This window comes from Balaenoptera physalus (assembly GCF_965194825.1).
Source record: "Balaenoptera physalus genome assembly, chromosome: 13".
NCBI classification, from domain to species: domain Eukaryota; kingdom Metazoa; phylum Chordata; class Mammalia; order Artiodactyla; family Balaenopteridae; genus Balaenoptera; species Balaenoptera physalus.
In genome coordinates this window covers 70,088,282-70,106,249 of record NC_138892.1, presented here as the reverse complement: position 1 = coordinate 70,106,249, position 17,968 = coordinate 70,088,282, and the positions used below count along the sequence as shown (strand labels likewise).

Genomic DNA, 17,968 nt, shown 5'->3' with positions numbered 1-17,968 from the left:
TTTCCTTTTCCTCCCTCTTACATGTATACATATGATTTAGGGCCTACCCAGATAATCCAAGATAATCTTCTCATCTCAAAATCTTTAATTTAGTCATATTTACAAAGATCCATTTTTCGAATAAGCCAACATTTACAGGTTCCAGAAAATAGGACAAATCTCAATGAATTTCAAAATATTTAAATTGTACAAAGCATGTATTCCAACCACAGGAGAATGAAATTAGAAATTAATAACAGAAGGAAATTTGGGGAATTCACCAATATGTGTAAATTAAACAAAACACTCTTAAATAGCCAATGAGTAAAGAAGAAATCATGAGGCAAATTATAAAATACTTTGAGAGGAATGAAAAACACACAACAAAACTCATGCAGCAAAAGCAGTGCCCAAAGTAGACACAAAAATTTCCCCCCTAAATTCTAGCAAGCTGAATCCAGCAACATATAAATAGGATTACATACCAAAACCAAGTAGAATTTATCCCAGAAATGCAAAGTTGGTTCAGCATACAAAAATCAGTGACTATAAAACACCATTTAAATAGAATAAAAGACAAAATGCACATGATTATATCAATAGAGAAAGCATTTGACAAAATCCAACACTCACCGATTAAGAATAGAAGGTAACTTCCTCAATCTGATAAAGGCCATCTAAAACAAAATAAAACAAACACCCCCCTCCCCCCCAGTTAGTATCATATAGAATAGCCAAGAATAGCCAAAATATTATTTAAAAAAGAAGTACAAAGTTGAGGACTCACATTTCCCAGTTATGAAAATACAGTAATCAAAACAGTGTGATGCTGGCATAAGGACAGACATATAGATCAATGACATAGAATTGAAAGTCCAGAACTAAACTCTTACATATATGGTCAATCGTTTGCCAAGACCATTCCATGGAGGAAAGAATGGTTTTTTCAATAGATGGTGCTAGGACAATTGGATATCTACCTGGAAAAGAATGCGTAGGACCCTTACCTCACATCATATACAAAAATTAACTCAAAATGGGTGGAATACCTAAAGGTAAGAGCTAAAATTACAAAACTCTTAAAAGAAAACAGGTGTAAATATTTGTGACCCTGGATTAGGCAACTGTTTCTTAAATCTGACACCAAGAGTACAGAAAAAACAGAAAGAAAAAAAAAGGATAAATTGGACTTCACCAAAATTCTAAACTTTTGTGTATCAAAGGACATCACCCAAGAAAGTGAAAAGACAATCAATAGAATGGCATATGTGAAAATAATATGTGATTAGAATCTACTATCCAGAATATACAAAATACTCTTATAAGTCAATAATAAAAATAAAAATAGGCAAAGGATCTGAATAGAAATTTCTCCAAGGAAGATATACAAATGGCCAATAAGCACATGAAAAGATGCTCAGCAGCATTAGTCATTAGGGAAATGCTAATCAAAACCACAATGAGCTACCCCTACAGCTATTACAAATACTGGTGAGGATGTGGGGAAATTGGGAACTTGGTACATTGCTGATAGGAATGTAAATGGTGCAGCCATTGTGGAAAACAGATTGGTAGCTCTTCACAAAGTTAAACAGAGAATTACCAATGACACAGCAATTCCACTCCTGGGTGTGTATCCAAAAGAACTGAACACAGGTACTAAAAAAATACAGGTACACATCTGTTCATAGCTTCTCCCAGAACTGGCAAATGGCCCCAAGGAAGTAGTAGCCCTACATACTAGGTTCATCTCTTTGGATTTATGTTTTCTCCCATATCTTGGTTCTATATTTCATCACTACCTTAGTAGCACACTGATGCCTTCGAGCAGAATTTTTCCCCTAGTTTTCCTCAGGGAAATGTTTGATCTGAATTACCCGATATTTTCCTAGTTTAAGTAGAATAATATTGATTCTATCCTGGATACTCTTCTTTCTAGACCTTTGTATCTTATCTACTTATGGAGTTTCAAATATCATTCATATGCATATGGATAGATTCTTGTAGTTCTCATCTTTAGCCAACCAGTCTGAAATATATTATACTTTTCTCCCAAACAACTGCACTTCCTGGAATTTCTTGAACATGACATCTGTGTATTTGGGCATATGGTCGTCCATCTTTCTATTCTGCTTCGAATGCTCTTCCCTCTGCTGTCCACCTGGCAAACTCATAACAGTTTTTTAAAATTCAATGCTGGTATCCACTCCACAGTCTTTTCTGATTCCCCATGCAGAAATAGGTGCCTCTCCTCTGTGTTCCCATAGTATCCCAAGAATAATTAATAATAATAATGTTATATACATTAATTTATAAACTTATAATTAAAAAAAATTATATGTTGCACTGTTTTTATTAAATAATTATAAGGACTATTCAAAATGCTTCCCCTATATTAACTTATCTCTCATAACAATCCTATGAATCTGATAATATTATTATCCACATTTTATAAATGAGGAAATTGAAGTGAAGTAACTTGCCCAAGATTATGCAGCTATTAAATTGCAGAGCTGGAATTTTAACTCAGGCATCTGACCTCAGTCTGTAACCTTTACTATGCTCTCTGTCATCATATTGATCATAATCATCTTCTCTGTCATTTGCTGAGCTAACTGTTAATGCCAAGCATTATGTTAAGGGCATGATCACATTTTAGAGCTCTATAATGTAGGTCCCATTTTTTTCTTATTGAGGAAATTGATGCCCCCAAATTTAAGTAACTTCTCCCTTATGTTCATTGTGTTAGATTGCAATTCTCCACTCTTCCCTAGATCCATGCCCTGTGCAATATGGTTTTATAATTCTTCCCATCAAGAGGTAAATTTCATTTCCCTAGTCCTTATATCCAGAATGGCTTTGTAACTTGCTGTGGTCAATAGACTGCAGGAAAAGTGACGTTTCAGTTCCAAGCCTGGGCCTCCAGAGCCCCTGTGAACCACTTTTCTCTTTCTCTCTCATGGAATGCTGCCACTGCCATGAGAACAAGCCAGGGCTAAGATGCTGCTGCTGAAACCATGCTCAGCAGAGACAAGTCATCTCAGATGAGGTCATCCCAGACCAGCCAACCTGTCAGCAGACCACAGATGTGAGAGAGGTCAGCCAACCGGAGACCTGTAGAAAATAATTGCTATTTTAAACCCCTACATCTGGGGGTAATTGGTCCTGCATTAGTATGGTAGCAATACATAACTGATTCAGTCATATAGCCAGGAAGTGACAGCATCTCTCTCTCTCTCTCTCTCTCACACCCACACACACACACACGTGTGCAAAAATATGACCCGTGTGCTCTTATCCATACAGCTTGATAATAGGAGACTAAGAAATTAATTTAACCCCCATTCATGAAGGCATGAATGTGGAGGGGGCACAGGGAAACCAGTACAGGAGGTAAGGTAGGAAGGAAGAGGAGGGGAGGGGCCTCGGAGAACTTTCCAACCCGTGCAAACTGACTTGCTCCCTCTCTGTCCCTTTCTTCTTTTAAGAGACCCATCCCTCGACCCCTCCCTCTTCCCTCCCCTCCCCCTCCCCCAGACCTGGAGGATCCTTCAGAGGGAGGTTCAGACCTCTTTCTCTTCCTTTGCTGGTGTAAGCCATGGTGGGTGCGTGCTTCTATGTGGGAAGTAGGTCTTTGAAGTTCCTGTTCTTTCTGTTCCCAAGTCTCTGGGGCTGAAAAGGAGGAAGAGATATTAGTTATCAGATTTTTAAAATGTAAATAAAATATACTCTCCCCCCACCTCAGAAGAGCTCCTCTTCCTGTTAAGCATCCAGAGGTTTATAAGGCACTACCGCCTGACTGAATTCTAGCAAATGCAGATGGTGGTGGATCAGCACTAGCCATTGAGTAGAACTTAGCCTTTGGTCTTTCCAGAACAGAGTCAGCTGAATGAGGATCCCCACGGGAAGACACTTGCTGCTCAGGAATGAGTCAATACTGGAGTCTCCTGGGGTAGAAACTATAATCTCCCGAGGGCAAGAGGTTGTGTCAGTGCTAGTGATGTTTGCTCTGCCCAGAAATACAGCAGCAGAAGCCAGAGCCTCTGTGCTGAACCTACCACTGCTTCAATGTGCTCCCTTCCCCACTGTCCAAGGAAAGGTAAAATCTCATTCTTTTATTTATTCAACAAATAAAATATCCACTATGTCCTAGACACAGTTCCAGGTGCTGAGGATGCACCAGTGAATAAAACCAAGTCTCTTTCCTCCATCAAACTTGTATTTTAGTGGAGGAGACAACGAATATATACATAGATATATAATTCCTAAGTGCTTTGAAGAAAAATAAAGCAGGATTAAGGTGAGAGGGCAGGGAGTACAATCAGACTGGGAGGTCAGGGAAGACCTTTCTGGGGAGATGACACCTGAGCAGAGACCTGCATTAAGTGAGGGAGGAAGACATGTAGATATTGGGATAGAGTGAGCCAGTGTGAGGAACAGCACACTCAGTGTTCCTGAGGCAGCAATGTGCTTGGTCCTTCAGAGGTCCAGCCAGCAGCTGAGCTGAAGCAGACTGATCAAGGGAGGTGGAGATAGCCACGGGCCAAGTCATGCAGTAGTGGGCAAGAGTGAGGGCTAGATTTTATTGTATATGAGATGTTACCTTTAATCATAACCACTATAGACCAATATACAGGAATATTTAGAAAGTTTGTTGACTGAATGGGGGGAAACCCTCAGTTTATATCATTTAAGACAAACTGTACCCAGTCATGGCTACACATGAATCATTTGTGTAACTATGTGACTCCTGGGCCCACTTACTCATCAAAATCTCTGGAGATGAAGCCCCAGAATCAGTACTTAAAAAAAAACAAAACTCCAATCCTCATAACATATGGTTGTATATGCAAAGAAAACGTGTGAAAGGATATATACCAAATTACAATATGAACCTCAGGCACATGAGTTTAGTTCTGAGTAGAAATGCCATAAAGAATTTAACTTTTTAAAATAGTTCTCAAAATCAGCCCTTTTAAGGACAGTTCTGTCTTGGTAAAACTGCTACCAAAGACATCCATCTTGTAATATAGCCCTAATAAAAAGGATCAATTTGATACTGAATTGCAAACTGGAACGCACTCAGTATCTGCTGGGTGAATGTCTTTTAACAGCTTACTGTCAAGTATGTTGGTCACCTTATTGTACTGGGTTGCTGCTATCACAGTAGGAACTAACTCATGACGTTACCATTATTGCTGCAGTAGTGGAAAAGTTCTAATCTACTAAAGCACTCCATTGACACAACTTGCTTAGGTTTCAAACTATTTAAAATCCTTTTTGATTTAGATAGGTTAATTAACAAATAGAAGAATGGGATTTCTAACCTATCACCAGGTATTGCATTATGCAGACTTACCCAAACAAACAAAAAAAGGTTATACTAGAAAACCAACTTAATACACAATTTAAAGAGAAAAAAATTTTATTGCAATATAAAACGCACTTATAAAATGTCCACAGAAGGCATGTAATTCTTCACTGCTATATAAATTCACTGGGAATACTTTATTCACCTTCTATTGTTATGATGACATCACCTAAAACATAAACGATGAGTTATACTCTATAACAAATGCATCATTGATTTTCAACAATCATTGGTTTAATAATAATTAGTTTAAGATTATATAATCACATCTATATTCTGGAATGTCCACTTACTTTCATGTAGTGTAATAGAGTTTAAGAGCATAATTGCACATGGATGGTAGAGAAAAACATTCACTACTAAATTATTTTATACCTTCATGACAGGTTAACTTTCTTCCTGACCGAAAATAACAGCTTCAGCAGCTTGGCCTATGGTCGACAACACAGCTCCAGGATTCTCAATGCAGTAGTTTGTGTGTATGTGTGTCTATGTGTGCACCCACGGAAAAACTTAAAGTATATCTTTCATAAACAAGTGCAACATTGCCGTCAATTATTTTGCATTATAGTCTGATTATTTGTAAACAAACAAAACCCCACACAAATACTCTTAATTCTAGAAAAAAAAAATCTGTCAACTCATAATTATTCTAACATGCTTTTAGTTGAACACACATTGAATTTCTGAAAGGTGCATATATTACCTTAGATAATAAAGTGTAAAAATGAGTGTTTCATATTTTATACTATGAAATGTACATTTCTGGTATTTGTTTTATGCAGCATAAAGTTTAGATCAAGAAATTCTAAATCCCGGATCCCCACAGTTCGTTTAGAAAAGTCCTCTAAATTATGGCTCTTGCAGCAGGTTTATCAGATTAAACATGATGAAGTTTTCTAGCTCCCTCTATTTCAAGTATCAAAGAAAACAAGGCTCAAAATCTCTGTAGGTTGTAATTGAAAATGCAAAGCTTTAGAAAACAGTTAACTGTGTTTTGAAATAAGATATAAATTGAAACAAGATTCGTTTATCTGTGTTAGGCTGATGAGTACTAGGACTTTAAAATAATTTTGTTAAATCTGAGTATTTGCCTATAAATATATGGTTTTAGAGAGAAATCAATTGATGTTTAAAACTTTTTCAATATTGTTGACTTTAGTTTTGTTTGCTTTTGAATGATATTAATTTAATATTCAATTGGACATAAATATTTGGTCTCACACTACATATAATGAAACGACTTACTTTTGAAATGGAAAATTTTTAAAGCACTAGAAAGAGCATTTACTAAAGCAGTTTAAACGTGTCTTTCAACGTCATCAGAAATCCTGCAGTATATATCTGGTACCCTTAATGTTTCAGAGTGAGTTGATTTTCTGAAATTTTAATGCCATTTAAAAAACAAAAAAGTCAAATAGAAAAGACTGCTGCAATAAAGCACGGTTTCTCAAAGTTGTAGACATGATCTCACAGTCTGAGTGAGCACTGCTCTTCAGAGCACCTTTTCCTAGGCACATGAAGTTTTCAGCTTAGAAAATAATCTAATCTGGTCCTTAACATATTCATTAAGTGGAATGAATACTTTAAGGTCTTTCTCTCTCCCTTAAAGAAAAAAAAGTGATGTATCACCGAAGAGTAATAAGAATTGTATCTTACTTTAGATTTTCTGGAATTGGCCCAACTCTATAAAATTTTAAGAACTATGTGAAAGTGTGGAACCATTACTCTATGAAAACTGTGATGAAATTAAACATCATTATGTCGAACCCTTTTCTAGCTTTAACTCAAAAATCAAAATCATGAGTCTTCTATACCATTAATTTTAAAAACACACAGAAGTGAAAAGTGCTGATTTTCAAAAAGTACAATTTTTTCCCCTACTATACATCAATGTGGAATGATTTCAGTTCTCCTGTACTAAAAGCTGGACTTTTAAAAAAACTAGTATTGTAATAATTTTAATCAGTAGTGGCTTCAGTTTCAGCTGGACCCCTAATTAGTCTTCGAATTCCTCTTTTTCCTGAAGGACCTTTTGGTTTTGCAAAACTTTGTTTATGTGCATGCTGCTTGGGGTGTACTTCTTCATAAAGGAAGTCTGCAGTCAACTCATCCCCATTGTCTATCTCGATCTGTAAGAGATAAAATTAGCAAAGTGTGATGCAATGTGAGAAAACACAACATTCAAAACCTAATACAAGCAATGAGCCAGTTTTCAGGTGTGAACGCTCACCAATAAGTGCATAATACTCATTCCAGCAAGAGAGAACCAAGGACCATATGAAAATAGTTCACTTTCATCTTATTTGGGGGGAGGAGGAGGGAGCTAAATGAGTTGCTTGAATATATAATTAGCTATACTCATTTTCTATTTGGTTCTCTCTTACTTTTCCAATTTAACTAATGTTTAAAAGTAGTGTAGTAGGAATCACCACTATATTCTTAAGTTGTTCTGCTTTGGTACACTACATATTTCAAGAAACATTACTCATGGCCCTTTCATCACCTGGGTCACTTGAAATCACTCTATAACACGGGTTGGCAAACTATGGCCTGCAGGCCAAATCTGCTCAAGTTAAGAGCGTGTTTTACATTTTTAAAGGGTTGTAAAAACAAACAAAATAATAAAACAAAGAAGAATATGTGACAAAGACCATATGTGGCCTGGCAAAGCCTAAAATATTTACTATCTGGTCTTCTGGTAGAAAAAGTCAGCCAGCCCCTGCTATAGAAAGTGATTCTTAAGAACTTAAAAAGCTCTTAAAGGGCTCAGTACCTAAAACACTGGTAATTTGTAAGAACCTGTGTCTTAAGAGTTGAAGGGCTCAAGAATAAACCATATCTTTTCCCATGCCTCACCTGCATTTAAGAAAATAAATTTAAGAAAACTTGTAACTTAGCTCCCAAAATTCATGTTTATGCCCATTCTCTCCTTTCCCAACAATTGGAAAGATTCTCAACCATCCTATGGTTCAGTTATAAATAGAGACTGTAGTTCCTTATTAATAAAGTCTTGAGACGATCACAAGTATGCAGCTTTAGTAGCACCGTCCAGCAAAACTTTCTGCAATATGGAAATGTCCTCCTAATTCTGCACCATCCAATACAGTGCCATTGGCCACATGTGGCTAAAATGAGCACTTGAAATGTGGCTGGTGCTTTTAAGGAACTGAATTTTAAATTTCGTTTAATTTTTATGTATATTTAAATTTAAATAGCCACATGTAGTTTGTGGCTACATATTAGAGAATACAGATCTACAGGGAGACTGGGGTCATGATAGGTCATCCTCAAGCACTTAGAGGAGTTCCTAAGGATTTATGATGAGAATAAGAAAAAAAAAACTTTCATTTATAAACCACAATACATCATGAACTACATGAAAGACAATAAAAATGTAACAAAAACTGAAAAATTTAAAATAAATAGGTAGGTATTAAATATACTAATAAGATAAATTAGATAAAATAAATTAGATAAATAAATAGATAGGTAATTACCTTTCTAATGACATCCATTTGTAGTTGTCTTTCTACAATCTCTAGCAGAGGGCTCTTGCAGCTAGAATACAGCATCCGTTCTCTTATACTGCATGTGTATCCAGGCATTGAATAAATAAAAACTGTAAATTAAAATAATAATAAATCCAATTAGCAGCATATCAATTAAAGCACATACTAAACCTCATAAAGCTACAACTAAGCTCTCTGGCCAAGAAATAAGAAAGAATATAGTGATGAAATATCAATCAGCAAACTGAAAGTATTATGTTAAAAAAAAAAAGTATCATATACCTATAGACTCCAAATAGTCTCCTTCATGGGAATGTTTATACAGAAAGAAATGATAACGTGCTGAATCTCTGGGAATCCTCTTTGGCAAATCTTTTAGTTCTGTATTTATTGTGTTGGCCAAAATTATAATTTCATTTTTTATATCTATTTCCTGTCAATAAGAAACAAAATACATTTATTAAGACAGATACACAGAAATTTAAAATTTATAAATTAAAAAACAAGGAGACAAGGGGAAACTTACACAATTTCACTTTTTCCACAGTGAATATATATTGCTTTTGTAGTTTAAAAAAAAATGAATAAAAAATAAAAAGGAAGCAAATAAAAAGATTTAAAATCCATTAAAAACAAACCTTATACAAGCCACAGATACCAAAAAGTGAAGCCATTTCATAATAATCATTATATCTCTTACCAACTGCACATAGTTGAGCTGTCTGTTATTCAATTTTTCCAAAGCCTGAAAAGCTTCTCGAGAAATAGGAAATGCTACTCCTTGTAGTGTTTGATGCTTAGTGTCCACACTCACGTCAGTCTGTACCTAGTATGACAGATTCAATTTACCGATGAAGTTTAGCATTTAGCAGTGTCAGATGGCAAAGAAAAGAAAACCCAACCTCTACAGAGTGAGGGTCATTCCACCCTTGCCCATTTTAATATAATTAAAATGAACACTTAAAACACTATGAACTTAAAAAGCAAATAATTTTCACATTTGTTTCAGGTTCTGCTAGCACTTTGTCAACATGCAGAGTGTATGCCACATTTTGATGAAAATGCCGGAAGTGAACATCTGAGTTGAGTGTGCAATGTTAGTGGGGCTTTGCTTATATGTTTGGTTTGGCACAATTGCCATGAGCTACGTAAGCTCTCTGAAGTGTCTTCAGATTACAGTTTTAATTACAAAATTTTACTTGATAAAATTTATGAACAGTGTGATATAAATACAATATGCATAGAACTTTACTTTGTTCTGCTAGACATAAAATGCAACACAAACACCATGCACTGAGTTGAAAGGAGTACAAACAATATACAAAGACAAAACACAGCTCAACAAGTTATACTACTGCAGAAGTTCCAGACTTAGAGCTTTCATTACTAAGAACATGGGTGTGCACGTATTGTTAGAAGAGAAGAGTACGTCAAGAAAGCTTTCAATGCACATATTTAAGACTTTTATACTCAGTAAATGACAGCATAGTATAGGGTCTCATTTGCAGTGTTGCAACAAAGTCAAATAGAAATTTTACTTTAAAAAAAAAAATGAATGGAGATTCTACAGCATAAATGGTATTGGATAATGAAAACATCATAGAACATATGCAAATGCATACCCCAATAAGATCCTCTGGGTTCTGATTGCAAGGAATAAAACAAACTATCAAACTTGTAAAAAAAATCATGTAAAAATCCATACTCAAATAACTTGAGTTAAAATAATATAAAGATAGATCCTTGCTATCAGGTCAATATTAAATAATATTCAATCACTTTTCAGACTGATTCTTATTAGTCTGTTACTCCGACAAGTGAATAGTAGTTTCTGCTACTTGTTCTTTTCTATAAAATTCCAGTAGAAATACAGTAGCTATTCTAACTTAGAATTGCTGCAGTAAACACATTAGAAATATGGTAAACTATAATATGGATGAAATTTATTGACTCTAATATGCTAAACAAGTACTCAAATAACCATCTCCCATATATATATATGCACACACCCATCCAAGTAATGTCCATAGAAGTTAATTTATAGAGCCTCTAGAAATCCTAAACACACTACAGCATTTATGTTTTATTCTCTTTAGTCGTCAGTATTCTCTGAAATAACAAAACAAACCTTTTTCAGGCAATCTCATTAGATATAATATCCCTCACACTAAATGGGTAACACATACTTTTCCCATTTATCAATATTTAGTATTCAAAGTACAAAGTTAAAAACAGTTGTACTTCTCACAGGAAGATTACTAATCTATAACCAACATTATAAAGACAGGAGAAAGCTATTTATGAAATTGACATGAAGTTTAATATTCACTTTTAACTTTTTCCTGAAGACACACTGAGCAGTCTTGTCTCTAAACTGAACAGAATAAATGTAAGCTATCTAACTTATTTATTCTCTAGTTACCTCTTCATTGATTAATTAAAAATACAATATTTTTAAGCACTTAGAATCTTGCAAGGTTTCAAAATGGTAATAATACCTCATTAATTTTAATCTGTCGTAATTCTTCTTCAGCTGCAGTCAGTGGGGCAGGAGAAGACTGTGACAGCAAATATTTTTTATATCCATGTAATGACACATCTTCCTGTGAGCACAGAAACTGACTGTTACTAGTTGTGAGGCTACTTTAGGAAAACAAAATCATTAATTTAACAGAAAATATTTTAACTAAAAATAAATAGTAACAATAATTTTATTACTTCTTTTTTTAAAAAGAATTTTAAAAATTATTTAAAAAAATTTTTTTTAAATTCTACAGGTTTCAAAAGTTTTAAGGGGATTAGCTACAATTCATTTCCTAAAGCTTTATAATTACTACATCTTTTGTGTGAGTGTGATGGTGGTAACGCCAGCCACATGACGAACCTGATCATGCTTCAAGCCTATAGGACAATTATAATTAACCTGGGGAAGCCTGCCCCATAGTTATTCAATAATCAACATATTCAGATTCTGAATTCTGTACTATAATGAATTATATAATTTCTCTATAATTATTCATAGAAAATAATTACAGTTCTTATTTAAAATAAAAAATATTCCGAAGAAGTTTACTTCTCATCAAAATTTTGTGGTTTGTAAGACTGAGAATAGAATTAAGAAACCAGGCCACTTCACAACTGATGTGAATAAGCAAAGGATACCCATCTAGTCTCGTGCTCTATCCACCAGAATATATTACTCCCTGAATCACAATAAAAGCTCTAAAAAACAAAAACCTGTTCAAAAAATACACCGTAATTTTCTTAATTTGGGGGTATATCTACATACATGTATTTACCATATACATTTTATAATGAAGTAAATTCTTAATCATAACTTAACTAAATTTATTAATTAATCAACAATTACCCCAATTATCAATCAATTTACCTGCCTCAATGTTCTAGTTCAATTAATACAGCTATTGCTTCCACAGCATAAGTATAAACGTCCAAAATATCTAAAACCTACTATCTCTTTTAAGTAGTCTCTCATTTTTCTGAGTCTATCTCCCCATCCTTAAAATGAAAAGGTTGAACTAAATGAGGGGTTGAACTAAATGATCTCCAAGGGATATTCTAGTGTTTGAAGACTAACAGAGGAGATTCCAACATATTTTAAAAGTGTAAGTATGATGTTTCAGTTAACTTGCATATCATATGAAACATAATATTTTCTCTTATTCTTTATGTTTACTGATTCACCAGTCATAATTCACATTAACTATCCCATTACCTCGGTGCAACATGCAGAATCTATATAAAAGTATAAGTTTTGTACCTTTACTGTTCCAAACATTTCATCTTTAATGTGGCCACCTCCAAACTCCTTTTTCAGAGTTGCTCTTGTTGCTGCATACAACATTTTTTGACGAACCTAGTAATTGTGAAAGTTTACTTATAAGTTTATAGATGAAAACTATCATTACAAAAGAAAGCAGTTTATAAGTGTATGAAAATCTTCAAGCACATTAAAAAGAAAATAAACTGTGACAAAGCTGAAGTCCGTTGACTGTAACATGCTAAAAATATGTGTATACAAATAACCATCATAACATCAACATCTAAAATATCAACAGCTACTAAGGAAGACTTCAATTTATAAGTCATATTTTTCGAAAAGTAGAAAAAACCTAAATTTTAGAAAATCATTCATTTTTTTCAAAGTATAAAATGAATTCAGGAATTAAAAAAACTACTTAAAACACTATTTTAAAATCACTGAAATGAAGTAAACTTGATAATGACATTTTACTCAAAGCAAGTCTAGGTCAGACACTACTTATTTAGTTGTTTAAGAATCAAATATTCATGGCATAACTATGGCATAAACCATTCTATGAGGGACAAAGTAGAAAAGACTATTATTAAAGCGTCTGATAGCATCTATGGAGAACTACTAAAGATAACTGCCAACCAATAGAAATCATTTCATAATTTTGCACTGTCAAATCCAGTATTTCTTTCAGACAGCATATACAGAATTAAATAGGAAGTGATGACTTTTGAGAATGATAGCTACATAACTTTTAAAATTATTATTTTTCTACAAGAAACAAGAGAATTAATTTTTAAAATACTGGACAGTATCCATATATTAGTTTTTTATTTTATTCTATTAATCAGTCTACTAACTCTCCTAAGAGAAATACTTGTTTGTGTGTATGCCCATCACTTGAATGGTAGCTACTGAGAATATTTAATAAAACGTTCAGTTAGTTCTATAAGAATTATTTCAATTATTACTCTCAAAGTAGTAACCTTCATTCTTCAGAGGTCCACAGAGTCATTTATAATTGCCACAAATTTTTAAATTTAAAATCAATAATTCTACTGATTTCAATTAAGGTCAAGATTTCTGAATCTAAGTACATTACCCCTGATTCTACATTACCAATCACAAGGATTTTTTTCCATGATCATTCCCATCTATGAGATATGACTGTTGCTTCTTAACTTTCTCTTGGCCTAGGAATATTTCAGAAAAAATTTTTCTAGGTTTTAATGTTAAATAAGTAACCAAAAAATTACTTACATGAGAATGGTCTGGAGACCACGCAATGAATATCCATTCATATCCCTGGGCATTCTGAGAATCTAACCTGAATAATACGTAGCACGGTTGTTTGTCCTCCAACAGGGGTAAAACAAAGGAATCATAATCCTTATCCCAGGAATCTAAAGGCTGCCTACACGCTCCAATCACAAGTTTCTCTATGAAGAACAATTTTTAAAAGATATATAAATGGTTTAAAATGCCAAATGGTAGAATAATGAAGAATAGAAGAATAAATTAATAGTTAGTTCTTAATTGCTATTATTCACATCAAAATATAGAAAGGGCAAAGGCTGTAACACAGAAAATAAATATAATATAAAGTAATATTAAAAACAGATATAAAAATTATAACCAGCATAGTTAAAATAATGTTATAAACACAAGAACGGAATATACAAAAATGATTATAAATAGTTGAGTTGGATGGTTGAAGAAAGGGTGATTATATTCTATTGTCCAAATATTTATGCTATAAATTATCAACAAAATATATTTAACTAAGTGTCCTACCGCTCAAAGGTATAACTTCTGAAATTAAACACTGAATTGTACAGTTAAGAAATACTAAATAAAAACAGGTTTAGCTCTTATTTGGCCATAATGCTAAAATTTTAACATTTGTCCAGAAACATAAATTGGTACAGCCACTTTGAGGCATTATTGGGCGAATCAAGTGAAACTGCTAATGTACTCTGCATAGAGAATCTCTTGCACATATATACCAAGGTGTTCACTGCAGCACTATAAAATAACAGTGGAAACCGAAAATAGCCTAAATATTCATCAATAAGATAATGGACATATAATACGTGGCATAGTCATATTATACAATCCTATTCATATTTAAAAAGAATTAGTGAGCCTCTATCAAAACTAATTATAAAAGCAATGTTTACAGGAAAAGGAATGATGCAGAAAAAGATGTCAGTTTATATGAACTTAAAAACTCAAAACAGCACTATATGTTATTTAGGAATACATATAAAAAACAGATTGCACAAAAATAAGGTTCCTAATGTAGTTGCCTCAGGAGAAGGTCAGGAAGTAAAACTGTTTAAAGCAAATGTTCTTATAGCACAACAACATTAAATTACAAAAGGCTTGAAGCAAATATGATAAAAATGTTAGCAGTTATTAATTTAAGAAGAGATGGAAGTATTTGTTATATTATTTATTATTCATAATTTCCTTATTTACAAAATTTTCTCAAAACAAAAATAAAACCAGAAAATAGTGATAGAGGAAATACTGTCATTTTCCTGCTGTAGAGATGTTACTTATATAAACTTTTCCATTTTACTTACTTAACTAGTCAGTTAGGAAGTGATGACATTTAAAATTTTAGTTGTAAAATATGCTGCTTTCCAGTATATGTTTATTCTTGTTGAGTGTGTTAATATATGTAGAACAACTGCCTATTTTTCAAACTATTTTGGTATTTTTAATATATAAAAGAAAATGGAAAGCAAATTAGATTTACTTCCAGTTTATGAAAGAACAAGATATTTTTCCAAAGCAAAGTATTTAAGGTATGTAAGAAATTAGGTCAACGGAATATTTTAACATATTCGTTTGAGATTAAGTAGTTATAATATTAATTATTCACACTCAAACCAGCTGAATTAAAACTCTCCCACCCAGTGAATTTCCCTACGTACAGCTTTATTTTGAAAGGATCAATTTATAGTTTGTTACACTCAGAACTTTTTCCCATAACAAGAAAGGGGAATCATTTCTGCAGCATACACTGCAATCAAGTTGAGAAAATGGGAGAGTTTAAAATCCTTCCTTTCTACCTCAAAACTAACTTTACTGAATAACAATTCACAAGTAACTTTTTTTTTGTGGGATAATCACCTGTTACTGATTTTCATTACAGAGATGCAGGCACTGATATTAGATACAAATTGTGGTACAGAAACTGAGACACAAAAAGTGAAAGAGGAAGATGTCACACCAAAAACAACATCTTTTTGTTTCCGTGAGAGTCAACTACAGAATTCAGAGGGTAAGGTAAGCAGGGGCCCGTAGGACATGTCCTAAATGTAGAGGAGCCAAGTAAACTAAAGGCAAGCTCTGAACTTGCTTCACATTTATTAATAGTCCAAATCACTGACAATGATTTAGAAGTTTAAAATTATAACACCCAATAACCCAAGGACAAACAACATTTAAAAATGCTTAACTAACCATTTTCAATCGATATCTTCAGAAGTCTGTATTTTCCATTTCTTGCTCTGGCAAAAATATCTTTAACATCCTCACTTGCTGTGGAAAAAGATACAGAAAAATAAACCTATTTTTAATACTTATGTATTAACACTTTCTAATGTTACTTGAATAAGGAAAAAATAAAATGTAATACAAAGAAAAAATCTTGAAGATGCAGTATTTTCTTACCTGTAATTTAAATTCCAAAAATTAAAAGGTTAACATAGTAGACATTGTATACAGCTAAGAAACATAAATATTAACATATTTTAAAAGTATATTAATTCTAACCTGTTTTACCTAGATAATTCCATAGCAGAAATTTACACTGGGAATGAATATATTAAAGTTTCTCAAACCCAATAATCACAAATCACAATTTTGAAAAACACCTTTACTGAAAAATGCTGAACACCTGCTTTCACTCTCTTCTGGTCCAATTTCAAGCTTATAATAAACAAACACACCTCCTTCATCAATTCATTTTTTACATTTTCACGTTTAAAAACAACAATTAATGTCAAATACCCTATCCTGATTAAAGAAAAAAACACAATTCATTCAAGCTCGTACTTCTGGTCCTACTTCTCTAACTCGTATTTCTTAAAAAGCTGGAGTAATCCCACTGAGCAAATATATATTTAATAACCTATCCCTTGTGCTCCTATTAAAGCTTCAATTTCGTTCTAATTTTATTCTTGAGTTGTATACTGACAGCAAGAACCACTGTTTAATAGTGCTTGCTATAACGCTCAAGCTTGAAAGTCAATATCAAAACTAACGCAGACAAAACAATGCTTTTAGATTTGCGACTGTTTGTGTTTGTGCGTGCAGGAGGAGGTGTGGGGTGGTGTCAAAGACCCTTAAGAACAAAACACAATTACACGTTCATCTGGGGAAAAGATTCGTTGTCCATTAACAGGAGGAGCTTGTGTTTACATTACAACTCGTTAAGTGATCGCGAGTAACCCGGGACGTATTATTTGATTCCGATGAGGTGAGCGCTTTCAGACCGCCCACTTTCAAACCAGGAAATAACACAGGTCAATTATAATTGCACATTCAACTGCCTGCCCGGGACGATTAAACGCAACCACACAGATCAAACTTTTCAGTTCTCTGGGGAGTATCTAAGAACAACCAAGACACCTCATACTCAGGATACAGACAACGGTGTTGAAGTTCCCGTTTTGGAAGAAAATGCGGAAGAGTTTGGGAAGCACCCTTACTGGAAATGAAAAAGATGCCCGCATCTTTCTTTTGATAATCCAAATCTTGTAACAACTCTAAAGTTAGACCGTGAAAAAGAAAATTCGCCCGTCTCTCGACAGCAAAAAGAGCCCCAATCGCCTCCACGGTTCCAAGTCTTCCCAGTCCGATAAAAAAGGGGAAAGTTGGGCTAACAGCGGCGGCGGCAGGCACGCCCCCTTCACCCCGGCCGCCGCGGAAAGCCATTTCCTTCGCTCCGGCGAATTTCGGGTCCATCAGCAACGTGGCGACGGCCGGCCCGGGATGGGAGGATGGCAGGCCGGGACCGCCCGGGACACGAGAGCGCGGAGAGGCGCAGAGGCCCGGCTCGTCCCCGAGACCGACTCCCTGTGTTCTGGGACCGACTCCGGCCCTGCCCATCCCGCCGCCCTCCCGGCTCGCCGGGGGCCTCCCAGGAGCCCCTTCCCCGCAGGCAGCGCCGGCGCCGTTACCTTGGATGCCGGTCTGATGGGACATGGCGGCGGCCGCGGACTCCCGGCTCCGGCGCTGAGTGCGGCGAGCGGCCCCGGCCGGCGGCTCCAGGAAGTGGCGGCTACTCCACCAGCCCCGTCGCGTCATCAGCCTGCG

The 17,968-nt window shown here is 34.7% G+C and overlaps 2 protein-coding genes across 4 annotated transcripts in view; both read right to left on the bottom strand.

The window, feature by feature from the left end:
• Window positions 1–3,641, bottom strand: part of PUS7L (pseudouridine synthase 7 like) — a 92,147-nt gene extending 88,506 nt beyond the window's left edge. Inside the window, exons 1-2 of the transcript XR_014252810.1 lie at window positions 3,549–3,641; window positions 613–656 (exon numbers count right to left, since the gene is read on the bottom strand). The gene's annotated coding sequence lies outside the window, so the exon portion shown is untranslated. The remainder of the gene's footprint in view (window positions 1–612; window positions 657–3,548) is intronic.
• Window positions 68–17,967, bottom strand: TWF1 (twinfilin actin binding protein 1). Of its 3 annotated transcripts, XR_014252842.1 has the most exons (11): window positions 17,833–17,967; window positions 16,112–16,189; window positions 13,898–14,076; window positions 12,644–12,739; window positions 11,361–11,465; window positions 9,563–9,688; window positions 9,145–9,295; window positions 8,851–8,972; window positions 5,426–7,482; window positions 3,549–3,651; window positions 68–3,093 (listed from the first exon to the last, which is right to left on the bottom strand). XR_014252842.1 is itself a non-coding variant. In XM_082422650.1 (9 exons), exons 1-9 carry the CDS (start codon window positions 17,957–17,959, stop codon window positions 7,312–7,314), a joined length of 1,155 nt encoding a protein of 384 aa, XP_082278776.1. In that variant the 5' UTR covers window positions 17,960–17,967; the 3' UTR covers window positions 5,387–7,311. The 3 variants fall into 3 exon arrangements, 2 of the variants coding, with proteins under 2 accessions (XP_082278776.1, XP_082278777.1); XM_082422650.1 differs by lacking the exons at window positions 68–3,093; window positions 3,549–3,651 and having other exon boundaries at window positions 5,387–7,482; XM_082422651.1 differs by lacking the exons at window positions 68–3,093; window positions 3,549–3,651; window positions 13,898–14,076; window positions 17,833–17,967 and having other exon boundaries at window positions 5,387–7,482; window positions 16,112–16,186.
• Between the last annotated feature and the right edge of the window lies 1 nt (window position 17,968).